The sequence below is a fragment of the Haliaeetus leucocephalus genome, unplaced genomic scaffold (assembly GCF_000737465.1).
Source record: "Haliaeetus leucocephalus isolate CR32 unplaced genomic scaffold, Haliaeetus_leucocephalus-4.0 Scaffold206, whole genome shotgun sequence".
In the NCBI taxonomy this organism is placed as follows: Eukaryota; Metazoa; Chordata; class Aves; order Accipitriformes; family Accipitridae; genus Haliaeetus; species Haliaeetus leucocephalus.
This window is the reverse complement of record NW_010972642.1, coordinates 4,925,727-4,942,146: the sequence shown is the minus strand read 5'-3', so window position 1 is coordinate 4,942,146 and position 16,420 is coordinate 4,925,727. Positions and strand designations below refer to the sequence as shown.

At 40.1% G+C, this 16,420-nt stretch overlaps 1 protein-coding gene across 6 annotated transcripts in view; it reads right to left on the bottom strand.

Moving 5' to 3' along the window:
• The window catches only part of MICAL3 (microtubule associated monooxygenase, calponin and LIM domain containing 3), a 109,988-nt gene that overhangs the window by 13,736 nt on the left and 79,832 nt on the right, over positions 1 to 16,420 (bottom strand). For 4 of the 6 annotated variants that reach the window (XM_010566143.1, XM_010566146.1, XM_010566145.1 and 1 more), the window contains 4 exons: positions 15,553 to 15,647; positions 9,755 to 9,862; positions 8,896 to 8,989; positions 4,362 to 4,412 (listed from right to left, as the gene is read on the bottom strand). In XM_010566143.1, the coding sequence (XP_010564445.1) occupies positions 4,362 to 4,412; positions 8,896 to 8,989; positions 9,755 to 9,862; positions 15,553 to 15,647 (348 nt within the window). The remainder of the gene's footprint in view (positions 1 to 4,361; positions 4,413 to 8,895; positions 8,990 to 9,754; positions 9,863 to 15,552; positions 15,648 to 16,420) is intronic. The other 2 variants (XM_010566144.1, XM_010566148.1) reach the window with 1 other exon arrangement.

Here is a 16,420-nt window from a genome sequence, read left to right as displayed (position 1 = left end):
ACTGCACAGAAATCTTCTGCTTCTACTAGACCTCAAGGCACTTCAAAATGTAGTCAGAATTAGTACAGTCCTGCACTGACCCTGTCGCCCAAGACTGTTAGTTTCACAACTGACAGTTGTGAGACGTGTGCAGAAAGAAGCAGGTAAATGGTAATTGCTTTGCTTCCACTACCTAAAAAGTACTTTAAGTATACTTAACAAGTTCTGCTTATCAAGTGCTCTTTCCTGCTCCAAATTTACAGCAAAGAAAACATGTCACCAATTCACTTCAGTGTCAAAAGCAGCTGCGGACTGTGAAAACAATGTTTATCTTAAAACTCCACTCCTCTTCCAGGAGAGTTGTGTGTGCCAATCACAAGAAATAGGACTGTTCCCACTTCAGTATATCAGACTCCAGCCCTGCAGACTTACATCTACAGGACTTTAAAGGACGTAGTCAGCTCAAGTATTATAAAGAAGTTAATAAAAAGTGAAGTTGTTGTAGAGTATTCTTTAAAACAAAGTACAAAGAATTAAAAAAAAAAAAAAAGCAATCGCACTTTTTCTCCCCTGTTTACCTGATGTTCATAAGGCACTTAACAAAAGGGAGAACATATGTCTGAAATCAGCACTATCAAACACACCAGCTGTCTTCCTTACATCCTTCTTGCCTGTCTTGGCATACTCCAGCCAAGAGCAAAGCAAGATGGGAATGTGGAGCTGTTTCCTCAATGATTCCCTTCTGGGTGCAAGGAAAAGGAAGCCACTCATTTGAACACAGAGGGAACAACGGAGGTACTTTCCACGGGCAGATGAGGAACAAACTGGGACAAGGAACCGATGGGTAAGGAGGAAGTAGGGCTGGGACTAATTAAGCAAGGAGACTAATAATGGAAACTACTAAAGGAGAAGAGACAGAGAGGAGAGGGGGAAAAGGGTAAGGGGGGAAAGGCAGATTTCTGGAGAAGATATGACCTACAATTTTCCAGACAAATAATGCTGGGTAGAAGAGGGACCAGAGCCCAAAAATTCTGGGAGAAGGCCAGAAGCAGGGATTCAGACTGAGGTGACTCAGTGGGAAGACTAGAGCAGGAGTGAAAGACTAGGAACAGCTAGCAGGGAGGAACAGGAGGTCTGAAGGGTAGAATACTAGAATTTGTCAAGAAGGTAGGATTAAAATTAAATGCCTGAGAAGCAGAAACTGGGACTGAGAATGAAAATGGAAGTGGGGTAAGGAGCTTTGGATGGAAAAAGACAGGATTAGGACAAGAACTACCTGGAAAGAAGGAATAAAAGGGACAAAGAGTGTGTATCCACCAGACCACTGCATCTTTCCAGTGTCTGGCTCAGAGTCCGTGTTTTCAAGTCTCACCATTCCACAGCTGCCAGCAAACATCTGTGAAATCCACTGACCATGTCCCATTTCCTCTCCATGAGGATCTACACAGAGGATGACAACCTAGTGTTGCTACCAGTTATTCCATAAGGGCATGAGGCAGAGTTCTCTGCAGTGGATCTAAAGGTTATAAATCTGTTGATATATCAACATAATACAAAATCTTAATTTCAGTTGACTTTGCAACCTTTGTAATGTTCTTTTAACATAACTGCATATACGATATACACATAGGAATAATTACTCAGAATTGAAATGTGACCATCTGTAGCATGAAATGAAACATCTGCTTTACAGCAACGGTACACGACATTCTAGAACAGGAAGAGAGGATTATGGCATCTGAGCAGAGCAACAGGGGTAGTTAAGATAGCAATCTGTAATCCTGCAAACTGGAACTTGACCAAGGATGTCAGAAGTTACCACTCCCTTGCAGAAGTTGTTGCGCAATCTGTAACAACTAAATGAAACGCAACTCTCATTAGTGTAAAGAAAATGCAGAATAAATTAATGTCCTAATCATTCAAAAATTATTAACAATTTACAGATAACTTCTCAGAGTATTTTGCAATTTTGCTTATCATTCTACTGACAGCATGACTCTAGAGTCATGCCTATGCCTCAGAGACACAAGTTGCCAGTAGAATAATTAACTACACAGCCATCCTAGCTGCTTATAGTGCTCAGCAGGACCACACAGCTACATGGCGTTCCAGGGATTTTAATGGCACTTCACCCAGATGCAGCATCCTGCACAGACATGTTAATTTTGAAGCTGAGCTCTAAATCTGCCACTGAATAGTGACCAGTATCATCAGAGCAATGTATCCCTTCTGGCAAAAGTGTTCTGGCAGCCCCAAAAGCAAATATAAAGCAAATTACAGAGGCAACAAAACAATACTGTAAAGCCACATACTCCAGGCAGGCTCATTGCATTTAAAGGGATACTGCCCAATACAGTTTTTTAAAGCTTGTTTCAAAAAAGGTATTTTTGAGAGGAGCAGGATATAGTTTTAAAATCTATCAACCATTTTTAAAAGAGTGAACATTGTCTCTGACTGTTGGAAGCCCAAGTGACTGAGTCACCGTATAAATAAAACCAGCCTGTTACAGAAGATCAAAAATGACCACTCTGGGGTAACTGGGTTCAGAGAAGTGGAAAAAGCAAACACGCAAAAAAGATAAACAGTAAATTCAATATTCAATTAAGATTTTCTTCAACACAGTAATTTTTTAAGTGACAGTGTCCCTTTAAGTAAAGATAATTTTGCATTTCTTAAAGCCACTATTAGTGATTTTGTTGGGATTGCTGTCTCTAAAGAGGCATTAGGAGAAGCAGGAGGAGGGAGAGGTATAGTGGAAATAGCATTAAATAGGGATAAGGGTCTGTTAAGTGTAATTCAGCATCAACCCTTTTACAGCTCCTACCCTATGAACATACAAGTATGGGCCAGCCCTGATGGACATGAACAGGAAGACGGTTTTAAAGTCTCACTGCAGAAGATACCCCAGGAAAGAATGCCAGAGGGACTGAACAGTGAATTAAGCACAGGGCTAGTGGACGACTATCACATCAAATTAGCACAGAGGAACTGAGCAACAAATTAGGTCTACTAAGCAGAAAAGTCTTCCATTTTGAAACTTGAACTTATGTGGATACTCTTAACTCAGGTGGATGTTCTTCAGCTTATTGTGCCACGACAATTTGGGGTCATTCCCAACAGCCAGCTACAGATAGATACTATGTGGGACAGCCTCCCGGTGGAGGAGGAGAAAAAAATGACAGTTAAAAGCCTCAGCAAGATTATGTTTGAATGATCAAATGCAGAACACAATGAAATCAGGGGAAGACTTCTAGTGATGTGTCTTGGATCAGGCCTAGAGCGTGTGGATCTTCCACTCTGTGCAGCTGGACTGTAATGCACTCCCTCAACAAAAACACAGCTCAGTTCAAGCAACTTTACGATCTGAAAGACAAATGAAATGAGACCCTCTGATGACCAGGCAGACCAGGCAGAGTTTGCTTTCTCTTGGATCCACTGACAGACGTGTTAATTTTATAAGAATAGATTTAGGGTGATTAAACTAGCAAAGGGAATTTTAATTTTCAAGATGGGCAAATGCTAAACAAATGCCATTTGCAACCCAAAGTTATCCACCTACTAAGGGATTCAGGAAGTAACATTAATTAAAGAAATGCAGAGTCATGGTGCAGCGTGATGACCAGATTATAATCACTAAGCGAAAAAGAGATAAACACTGTAACGTGTGTTTAGCTCTAAATGGGATATTAAAAAAAACAACATAGCAAGAAGCTTATTAGCTGTGTAATGATGCAAACTGGGCTGACTGGAAGCTCAAACAGCAGATTCCAGCAAAAATGACTGGAACTGTCAACAGCAGATTCTCTCCTGACCTTACAGTAAGACAAAACAAGAAAGAAGAAGAGTCTGTCATCTACAAGTGTTTCCAAAGTTCCTTGAGGGAGCATTTTGTTTTTGTTAGATCATCAACACGCTCTGGCTTTTTTGGAAGAAGCAAACGAGCCTCAGGAGGGGAAGAGGGAGACAATGGCATGACTAATCCTTTACAGTGCTGTTAGCTCTTGGGAGCAGATCAGTTCTGCTGTCCCCTTCACGTTACAGTATTTTCCTACAGAGATGGTAGAGTTGGACTGTACAAAGGAGAAACAAAAAAACAGAACAGCCTTCCACTGCTAGCAGGGAATGTGGCTGGAGTGAAAACAGTAAGTAAATTTTAAAATAATCAGCACTGTGGAAAATAGAAGAGGGAGCCTTACATATGGTTTGTGGAGCATGCCAGGATCTCCTCTTCCTGAGCTGGAAAAGGGGTTCTGCTACAGCCAGTCATGTGCAAGGGCTGTTTCTTCTTGTTTGTGAGCCAAGGATGGGAGAAGTAGGTGAAGGGAGGGGTGGGGAGGAGTGTCAGCAGGGTTAGTGTCAGCAGGAGGTTCAGCCATACATACCACCCAGATGCAAGTCGATGAGGTCACTGTAATAAGACTCTCCCCAATAGTCTACAACAAGGAATTGGTGAAGACAGTTATTGAATCAGATACCCACCCTAGCCCCACACAATCAAAGCAATATATGAGAAAAAGACATACAGACAGAAACAACAACAAAAAAAGGCAAACAAGAAACATGCAGCTATACAGGTGGGCACATATATATATAAAAAAATAAAAATTGTATGTCTCTCTTTCTCTGTATATATACATATATGTACACACACACAAATATATCACAAACATATATATTGGGAAGATGAGGAGAAAAATCCCAGCAGGCAGGCAAGTACTTCCAAGGGGAAGAATCAAGAAGCCTACACAGAGACACTTGACCTATTTCAGCCTGCATCGGCACCTGAGACTGATGTCTTTCCTGTTCTTGCTGAGAAAAGCAGAACTAATCTTGTTGCTTACATGCTGAGCAATATGTCAGAAGGAAACGGTGTAATTTCTTAGGTCAGCTGCAGGAAAGGTGTAAAGGGTTGATTGCTTCCAGGCAAGTGAGTGGAAGACGCGCGTGTATGGCACACGGGTGGCAGGCACTGCCTGAGCGCTGACGCGAATGGCAAACGCCTAAGTGTAGAAAGATGGGTATGTGTGCTTCTGCTAATGCAGTATCTATGCCAGAGAAGAATCTGCACAGAAGTGTGCAGAACAGAGACGTGTATGTCCACAGCTGCTAGAGACAGGTAAACCATGAGTCTAGCACCGTGTAATGTTTCTTTGGGGAAGAGACAGATGGGAGTACCGAGAGCACTATTTCTCACTGCATACGATTCACTTGATGTAAAGAGGTGGCTCTTAAATTTTTCAGTATTGATCTGACAGTAGGATACATTTTCCCAGCTCTTAAAAAGGACTATCAAAGTGTACGCTAAAGGAGGATAAGGGAGAAAAAAAAAGGTTCCAGAAATTTCTGATTTTACATATTTTTAAGTTAATAATTGAAAAAAATGAAAAATCCACACAAGAAATCAAAGTCATAAGCATGTCCAAACAGGCGAATGCACTATAATATGAAGTAGTGTTACATTAATAGCAATCCCATTCTAGGTGTCTCTTGGGACGCCGCAGAAAAATGGGAAAATTTTTCATTGAGATTATCCTACTTTACCTTTGCAGTGAAATACCATGAAGCAAAGGAAAAAAAAGGGATGACAAAAGCTTAGACCACCTGTATATGACAAACTTGCCACCTGAAATAGAGCTTACATTCCAAATCATTCATTCTTGCTATGAATGCAACTATCAAAGGCTGAGATTTTCAAAGATAATCACAGAGAACATATTAAGGCAATTAAGTAATCATAGGGTGTGAGATCATTTATTGAATCAGAACCTAAATGTTAGATTGAGCATTCAGCTTTTAAAAGAATAAAAGACCAACTGCACCTGAGCCAATTTAAAAACGGAAAATACAAGGAGGTAGCCAACAAGGTGCAATTATTTTGTCAAAATTAAAGTTGACAATGACCTCCAAAATATTTCTGAGTCTGATTAGTTGAAGCTAGTATCATCATCCAAATACTCCAACTTGACAACTACCAGATAATGAGTGAAATTCCTGGAAAGAGTATTGAGCTGTCTGTACCTATTACTAGGATCTAAATTATCTGCCATCTCTCAGGAAGACAGCAGGGCATTGCTGTGAAGAATTTATGGACAGTCTTCTCATATAAGTCACTTGGCAAGAACATATTAGCGATGATGCAAAATGGATGGAAAATAGAAGCAAAATTAGTCTAGAGTAAACAAATTCTTACCTATAGTACTGGGTTTTGTTCTTACCAGTCCAACTGAAAAATATTTTTTTCTAAAAATGGAAAGAGGTCCAGAGATCAGCGATCTGAGCAATTAAAGTTAATGGAAGACCTCTACAAAAGCAAAATTTTAAATTCTTCACAGACAGGAAAGATGACTAACAGGCAACAGGCTAAAAGGTGGTAAATGACATAGACAAGTAGTTCAGATGGTCTTGTCTATCTTTTTTCTACAATAGAAAAAGAAAAGAATCATTACAAAATACAGAATTCTGTTTCTTCCGGGATTTTCAAATATCTAGTAGTAGGAAACTACTACTAATACTACCTAAAACTTTGTATTTAAAAGCCTAAGTCAGCGAATGATTTCTTCATTCCCTACAGAGAGGGAAGCTGAATAACCCACTCATTACAGAGTCTAATATGTTCTCCTAGAACAGTTAATACTGGTTGCTGTCTATGGGACAGTCATTACTTTGCTCCTGCATTGCAATCCTTCTCTATTTATGTGGACAGAGTATGTGCACAGGAGGCATACTTCCCACCCTCACCCATTTCTTCCCCTTGTAAAAGCTTATTAAAAGGAAAGAGGTTGGGGGGGGGGGTGTTTCAGATGACAACACCACTTTATACACCGCCCTTCCCTTTTTTAACTTTTGTTTACATGGTTTCATTAGGGGAGAGACCAATCAGAGACAAGAGCATGACTCCACAGCTTTACACAATGGTACCTGCTGAATGTGGTGGTCACTGTTAGGTCAGTATCTTAGGCAATGCAGATTAAAGAAAATTATACTGCCCTCCTGAATAAATTAATGGCTACTGGAGGCAGAAATTAATTGTACCCATGGAATGTGATGCCACAGGCTTTAAAAAGAAGAAATTCATTTATTTTATTGCAAACATGTAAAATGTCCATGCAAGAGTGGTTAGAGAGGTGAAACATGGAATTAATTTATAATCTTGTGTTTCAGTCAACACAGGTTAGAACATGTTTTTTTTTTCCTCCCCCCAACAGAATGTGTTACTTGTTAATCTCCTGAAATAACTGGAAGAGTTGAGGCTGGTGAATTCTTTATGACAGAGTTAAACTTCTGTAACCATAATGTATGATCTGTTGATGGAAACATGTTGCAAGAGCAAAGCCTACCCTAGAGACTTCTTGAAGAAAAGAGATTAATTTTGCAAAGAGTGACCTACGATTTCATAATTCTGCTAGGAAATTCACAAATACACAAGCTCATCTAAGACTGCTTCCATTTTGGGAGAGCTGGGAGTGAGAAGTTATAGAAGGGTTTAATTCTGCAGTTTTCCATACAAAATAGTAATTCTTACTCTTGGTCATATTCTGCCCTCTCTGAATGTTTTTTAGGCATTCTTCAATGAGAAAGCATTATATCATGAAGAATGTTCTCTCAGATGCTAAGATTTCCCACTTGTGCTGACATGTCTTATGTGAAAGTCATTTAGCAGCTGAGTAATCAAGACGGACTTCCAGATGAAAAGAAGAAAAAGGAAAAGAACAATTAGAGATGAGAGGCGATTTCGTAAGTGCAGTAACTGGCAGGCCAGAGAACAGAGTGAGGCTACACAGAAATACACAGCATAAGGAAGGAGGCACCACCACAAAGAAAGAATTTTTGCACAAGGCTACTTTTTTGAACCCACAAATCCATTGAAGTCCTCAAGATTGTTCTCCACACTTGTAGTACCTATTTGCTTTGGCAACCACTCAGTCCTGCTGCTTTGGCATACCCTTATGGAGCATCAAACATATCTAATCCTGGCCAAGTGGTAATTGGCGGGAAGTCACAACAGACTTTTCCTCTGGTGAACCTTCACTGCTTAATCAAGTTCCATCTTCACAGGCATAGTGGTGGCTCTTCAATCCAAGAACGAGCCAAAACATTTTCTAAACACCTATTCCACTATAACCATTTCTGATCTCTGACCCTTGTAATCAGGGACATAATCCTGGGCCTGTCAGGTGTACGCACACTGCATTTGCCTGTTGGATATCTGACTCCTTGCAATTGGGGATTCTTTTTTCCAAATCATTATACTACCATCAGCATTATCTGAACCAAGTACTCCTCCACTCATACACTTGCCAGATCAGGTGATACTCATTTAATTAAATTTCAAGTACACATAACATTCCTTTAACAGCTTGACATGAATACCTTTCAGTACATGTGTGCATTTCTGCTCTGCACAACTTTGTCGAAAGTAGCCAGTGTGCTGGGCTGTGCAGTGAGGAAGATGTTCTGTGATGGTCCCTTGTAAGGACACTACCTTGATAATCCAACACAATAGAGAAAGCACACACAATTTCACAATTACTTCCTTAACAAACAAACAGGGTTCTCTTACTGTGACAGCTTTATGTGAATTGCAGCTAGGAAACCCCTGCAATTTTCTAGCTGTAATATCCAGTAATATGCAGAAACAGTTAGACATCCATTATTAATAGTCAGAGAATTACCTCCTAAGCCTAAGGCAAAGACAAGCAAACTAAGTCTTTGCCAACAGGGAAGTCCCAGAATTAGCAGAAACACAGGAAAAACGAGGCCTCAAAAAGAAAGAAGAAAACAGAGAATGGATTCTCCATTGGACTCTATCTCTAGGCTATAATGGTCCAATTGCCTCTAAAATCTAAGCAGCTATGGACTACTGCACAAGCACTTGATAAGAAAACATTAAAAAGCAAACCAAGTTCTGATGGATACCTGCTTCTCCCCGAAGGGCCTTCTCCACAGCAACCCCTCTCTCCTCGAGTTGTCTCTGCTTCTCTTCCACTTGTTCAAGCTGCCGCTGGATGATCTGTTCAGAGAAGAATGGAGTATAACCTCACCAACAGCAATTCTCCTGCTCTGTCTGCAGCACTCATCCAGCACTAAGTGACTTCAGTTAAATTGGCCTTTTCAAAAACAAGTATTTATATTCAACGATATACTTCTTCAAAAGCTAACTGCTTCAAAAGCTAGCATCACAGTCCCTCCAGTGACAACATCCTCCCCAGCCCCTTGCATCCTACCTCTTAATTTTGCAAACATCTTGATACTCACTTATTTGCCACAACTCCAATCACCTTCTTAAACGCTGAAGTGAAAGGTCATGCTATTCAGTCAGCTGAGCCTCTACTTCAAGTTTTAAACAAATACCATCACCTATAGATGATGCCAGCAGTTTTCCAACAGATTCTCCAGTAATTACAAGTTAATGTGGTAACACTTCACCCAGCAGCATAAACTAGCAAAGCAATGATAGGTGCAGCTTTATCAGATATTATCTGACTATCTCTGTTCCATTCAGTGCATGATGCTTCACTCATCTCCAACTAGAAAGGTGTTATAGTCATTATTTTTCTCCCTGTAAAACTATCATGATAGGTTTCAGCCATTCTTCCCATGTCTGTGACATGGTATCAAAATTGAAAGAGGGAGCAGGAGGAAGGACAATCATGTAGAAACAGAGGAAAGATCAATCTCTGGATTCTCTTATGACACACTCAAAGAAATGTCAGGATCATGGTGCTTTCACATAGAGTTAGCTGTCTGCCATGACAAGAAGACTATGAGACACTACCTGAGCTCTGTGTAACCTTTTTAGCTCCTCTTGCTTGGCTTGTCTACGGGCAGCTTTCTGTACTCGCCGGGTCAGCTTGGCATTCAGTTCCTCTTCTGTGTAGGCTCTCTGAAGGAAGGGAAAACAGAAGCAGATTTTATTTACATGCTCAGAGGTATGGGGGGGAGGGATGACCATTTTCTCTTCCAAAATCTCGGAAGGGAGATGTTCTGTCTTTGCCATGGCTGTGTCAAAATTCAAGCTTCTGTAGGCAAAGGTGTTCACAGTGCAGTGAGCAACAATTTCAGGGTGAAATCAGGAGTGAAGGAGCATATAAGCCAACTGCAAAGCTGTGATTTTACACCATGTCCCACCCCTGTCTTCCACTGCTATATGAAACCTCTCTCCAAAGATCAAATCAATTTTTCTATTTCTCGATAGATTTAGCCAAGTGGATTTAGTTAAATCAGTAAGTACCATATAGAGGGGTCACCTTGATTTCATTTTAAAAGAGGGTATAGGCATGTCTACATGAACAGGTATAGCAGCATAAGCTAAGAAATAATTATAGACTACTGTAGTTGTATTAGTATTCCCTTCTCCCTATTTTGTTCTGGAGCAAGAACATCCATAGTTGGGAGTTACACTGGTACAACTGGTAATGACTACCTGTTAAATTTGGGCAACTTTTCTATGAATCCAGAAGGCAAAAAGACATTTGAAAGCAGAATGACATTCTGGTGTGAGATAGGAAATCCATTCTCAAGAGCAACCCCACAAAACTGACTGGTGTAAAACACAGCAAACCACCCCTAAACTAAAACTAGAATATTACAACACCAGAAGCCATCCAAAAGGAGAAAGGCTACATTTATAGAAATAGAAAGGTATTTTCTCCTCTTCTTTTCTCCCAGTGAAACTAGTTTAAAAATAAATAGGTCTTTTTAACATTCCTGAAATGAGGTTTAGTATCTTAGCAGGTGTACTAGTTGGTTGTGTTGTAGTCCAGGAGGGCTTCCTCTCGTAGACTTTTAAGAATGTCAGAGAAACTTTACAACTGCATTAAGTGAACTCCAGTGAAGAAAAGAACTCTATTCCCACATACATGTATGTAAGCCTTAAGGGACAGCTGTAAACAGATGTCTTCCAATTCTGGAAAGAGATCTTCTCCATGGACAGTCAACTTTAGGGACAAAACGTTAAGACAGAGCACCCTGAAATTTGCTTTATCTAGTTATTGTACTGCCACATTGGTCAGTCTACCTCTGATTTATTGTTCCCAGTGAATAGAGTTTAAGGTAGGATCATAGCTCTATTAAAAATCCCTCAGATAGGTGGTTAGCGAGCACCATCATTAAAGCTCCAAGAAGTTAACACTTTACTCTTTCTTTCTTTCTTTTTTTAAAACACAAAAACCACAATGATACCCGAATCAGAAGGTAAAGTGATAGAGGGTGTGACTTTCCTATCCCATGTTGTGACTGTGAAGACAGGACAATAATTTCAGAAAGCAGCAACATTCCTGAAATAGAAATGCAACTTCTGTCTTGATTTTAGCTTGATACAGAGTTTCACTAAGATTTCAGTGAACTCAACAATTTTGAAGGACACTGATTAAAGTGTGACGATTCACTTGAATTCATATTCTAAGTACTAAAAAAAAATGCATACATATTTAATTGCCTTGAAAACCAATTTGTTCTGAAGCTCAAAGATCATCTACATCACTCTGTACAGTGGTGCACTGCTGTGCACTGATAATTGCATGCATTCTAATCAGACAATTCAAAGCTTAGTGCATTTTTGATAGACAACCTCTACAAAGAATTTGCTGCCCACATCTGCTAACATCTCACGCATGCACAGTCAATGTTTGTGATGTTAGTGCACATGTGATGGGTAGCTATGGATTCAATGGGTTAATATAGGGACATGCAATGCAACAATGGCCAGCTAGTGGGAATGGAGACACTACCTTTGACGAATATGATCTCTTGAATGCCAAGGCGTGTGGTACATAAATCGACTTTAAAGGGGGAATGGTAAAGGGAAAAAAAAAAAAAACAAAACAAACGCACAAAATGAAGCAAAATCAGTTCAACATTGAAAACAGATGCACAGTAATAAAACAAAGCTGTTTTTAAATGAAACATAAAATTGTGCAAATGCTGAACATGACCCAGACTGATGAAGCACAATGGAACTTCTGTCCACAAAATCAAGTTTCTAGCACTCTCCTGAAGGCAATTAGCTTTGGCAGCCTCTTTAAAGATACAGTCAACTTGGAAATATCTTTTTCTAGAGGAATTATTTGGCCTTTATCAACCTATGGTTTTCATGTCCATTAAGCAAGTACGCATACATACACATACAAAATTTTGGCTTAGGATTTGGAGTAATGGCTTATGCTGGGGCACGTTTGGTCTGAACCTGCTCAGCGAAGTGGCTCTGTCACACAACTCTCCATTTACAATCTGATTTACAACTGTCCTAGGAACTGTGTTTATTTCATGGTTTTAAATTATCGCTACTTCATACAAATGATCATTTGCATTTAACATCATAAATCTTCCTCACAGCATGCTTAGTGACAGGAGAACACCAGCTGGGCTCAGAGTGGGTATGTGTCCCACAGTAATGTAATTTCTCTGTCTAAAAAGAGAGCCTCCAGAGAGCTTGAGGAGCTAAAATCACACGCAGGAGGGGGACACCCACGCAGGAGGGGGACACCCACGCAGGAGGGGGACACCCACGCAGGAGGGGGACACCCACGCAGGAGGGGACAACCAGAGGAGAAAATCACTACCTTCTCTACCCGAGGACATTCTACATTACCCTGTACCCAAAAATAAGGCAAGTAAACTACTTAGGGTTTATGAGAGAGGTAAATTTCCCTTGTGTCATGAAGTACAGAGGGCATTGTGCCGTTCTGGGCAAACAACCAGCATTTTGCATTTTCACATTCAATTAACTAAAAACAGTCACAAATGAAAAGCCATAGAACAACTTCAGCATGTATGCAACCTTCAGTAAAAAGCAAGCTACCTGTGGTAGCAAAACGCATGTCTGATCACAATACCACAATTTTACGGGAACAATGACAAACACACGTACACAATGACACACACCTATAAACACGAGACCCACAGGGCATTTACATTAGGAATTCTTCACAAGATGCTTCTCTTGAAAGACACTACATTAAACAACAACTGAATTAATTCACTGCTGACCACAAAGAACAGGCTAAACAGAGCAAGCTGTCTGGGAAGCAAGCTTACTACAATTACCAAAAAAGCAGCACAAGCAGAATTTCAGTTTAGAGAAGGGGTTCACATAAAAGTTATGTGGCACACAGGAAGTCAACTCTTACCCATAATAAGTAGGAGGCAGTTTGTAACTTAAAAAATATAACGCCCACCCCAAATCAGTACAAACCCAGTTTTGTCAGTCTTGAAATTCAGTTACATTTTGTTTGACAGCAAGGCATTCCTGTGTTTGCATGTACGTTCTACATCCTTACACAGGATGCAGTAAAACTAGGTAAGTAGACTTCTCAGATTTGTTTCCCCTAAATAAATTCATTCTCAAAACTATTCTTTAGAGAATAGGCAGATGCTGAGAAAAGAAATTCTTAATGTAACTTCAGCAACAGCAAATGGGAGAAAATGAGACACCACCACCACACCCTTGGCAGAGCTGGTGAGATATTTTCAGCATTAGGATTCCAGGCATCTGCCACTGTCACCTATCCCCTCCAATGCTTAGTGATGTGACCTTTTTTTCTGCAAAAGCCATTTTAAATCAAAGTAGCTCAGCACAGAAAAAAAAGTGACCATCAAGGCATACCAAAGTCTGAAAACAAGCATGGACCTTCCTGAAGCCCTGCTTCCCCCTGAAGGAACTTACAAGGCAGAACAGTAACTCTGTAACTCTTATCTGAACCCCTTGTATTGCATATCCGTCCTCTGCTAGCCACAGGTACCTCATTCTTCTGCATCTCTTGGAAAATGCAGAATTTCTCATTAAACACCTTGAGGGCATGCAAGGAAGAATGGAAGGGGGAGAGAAAAAAGGGAATAAAATAAAACCAAAATAATCTTCCTCTTAGAAGAGATCTAGATCAACTAGGGAAAGAGATTAAAAGAGAGGTAAGTAAATACAGAAAATTCTTACCTACTTTACCAACTGCTTCCACCAGCCTTAAATTCATTAGTTATTCTAATTCATTCCATTATATATACACACACATAGAAAGCATTTCTTATGACACTTCAATTCGCAGTACTACCACACCTTTGCCGTCTGAGCCAAGTACCAACTAGATCCTGCCATTTGAGACTGATTTGTGCACCCTGGATGACAGGTTTGAGACAGAAGGCACAGACCACTGTGTCTGTGACACTACCCTTTCAGATGCTCTCTTCTTCCCAAGTCTTTTTAACATGTGAACCAGGCACCACCAGCAAGGGACAGGTAGAACACATTTTTTATTCTTCAGTACCAGAAGGGCCTTAGTGTTCTGTGGGATCAATGACATCTCTACTTATTCCTCCAAACCTTGCAAACTGTCTAGGAGACCTTATAAGCTCTCAGGAATGAAAGAACGGCTCTTCCCCATTACTGTGATTGAGTAGTTCCTTACATTTTTCACTTACTTTTGCATTAATAGTGCCATCCTAAAATTGAAATAAATAGTTTAAAAGCAACTAACTTTGGCACTTGGCTCTCACCATATATTTTCCACATATAAATATGTGCAAATAAACTAAATGTATTTTTCTCTCTAGTCTTTTATGGACACGCACTGGTGTCTCCTCTTTCCTCCACAGTAACTTCCTTAAAGCACCACTTAAAGTGAAACTATTTTGGCTAGAAAGCCGTTGATATGTTTTACAAGATGACATTACAGCACTAGCTAGGGAAAATTGGTCGGGAACAAGAAACAGCTCTCTCAGAAGAAGCAGTGTTCATACCAGACCACACTGGAACAAGAACACCAGGCTGAGATCAAGCCCTACATACTGGCATTTCATAAGGGCTCACTACTATGTATTTCAGCTTCACAGTTGTCATCTACACACACAGACATATGGAAATACTCATCAATGGGCTCATTCTTAAAGGTCTTTTCCAACCTAAATGATTCTATGATTCTAAGACCTCAAAGAAAACATGGTCAAAATGGAAGAAAGAGCTGATGGCTCATCTTCTCTCCAAAAAAAGAAGGTACTAATTCAGATTGTACACATTCTCTTCCCCCAGGAAAAATAAGCAAATCTGCATGAGCTGCAAAACTGCAGCCTGTAGCTTACCTCCTAGTTGATGATCTGTCTTGACGTATACAAAAGTACCTTCCTGTCTGTAGTTTGCTTGGAATTCTACCACTTCAAAGAGGCTGGTAAAACAATATCCTAAAATCGGACCCTTACAAAAAGTGAGAACTCTCATTGTTATCTTTTTGCAGTAGCATTAGAGCCAGTGAAATGTATTCTTCTAACATTAAATGTCTGTTTTCTGTAGATCATTGGCATGCTCACAACAGGGACAAAATTCACTATTCTGTGATATTTGTTGTAAAGTAATGTCACAGGGAGACAACAGATCCTTCATATAACAACAGTGGGGAGTAGCTTGCAATTGTGAAACCAAGTGAACTTAATTTAGGCTGAACAGTCAGCCAACTTACAGGAAAGCCTGTTCCACAGAAGAAACAGTAAGAACAATAAAATTAATCATCCAAGTTTCTGATGTGGTTCTCTGAGCCTGTGACCTGCATGATGCTAGATCCATCTAAAATGCATTTCCCATCTGCCTACCTCTCGCTTGGATTTCTGGGAGGAGCGTTCCAGAATATCATCACTGGAGAGGTCGGAGTCCTCCGAGAAACTCAGATGTTGACGGAGCTGCAGATCTGAGAAGCCAGGAATAAAAAGGGGAAGTTAGAGGAGTGGTAACTATTCTTTCTGTAAACATTTCAGAACTCAATTTTTAGTTGTTTGATTGAGCTTCAAAAATTCTTAGTCCTTTTATGCTAGTCTCAGTTGCTTCACCTGGGATTACAGAGTGATCAGAGCAGCACTGCTCTGCAAAATGATCAATATTAATTACAAGCTTTATTCTAAGAGAGCATCACTTTCTGCAAATGCTGTTAAAAATAATGGTCGTGACTCTCCCTTTGTATTGTATCAATGCTCTTAGGATAGATACAGCACTTGTGTGACAGCAGCTGGCACTATTTTGCCTATTTGTACAAGGCCAGAGAAACGTAACATGTTCGCTTTCAATCACATTTATGGCTAACTTATTTACTGTATCACAAGTTGCCATTAAACATCTCTGCCTGCACCTGATTGCATGTGAGAGATTTATATGAGGCTGCAGAATCCCCACTTCATAGATCAGCAGACAGTTGCCAGATCACTGAAAACACAGGAGTAACTGCATCTCTGCAGTCTTCAGCATCCATGGAGCCAGGTTGAAAGAAAGAAAACAGACCACCCAAGGAAACGACGAGGATCAGATTTAAAATAGAGACAAAATGTCACAAACAACTGATTCCAAACAGTGCTTATTTCTCAAATCAGTCTAAGGCAGAAAACAAGACGTGCCTTGTACATACCGAGTGTGAAGCTTTTATTTAAGGATCCTTTTTTTTCAGTGGCACATCAACTAATTCTGTCAATA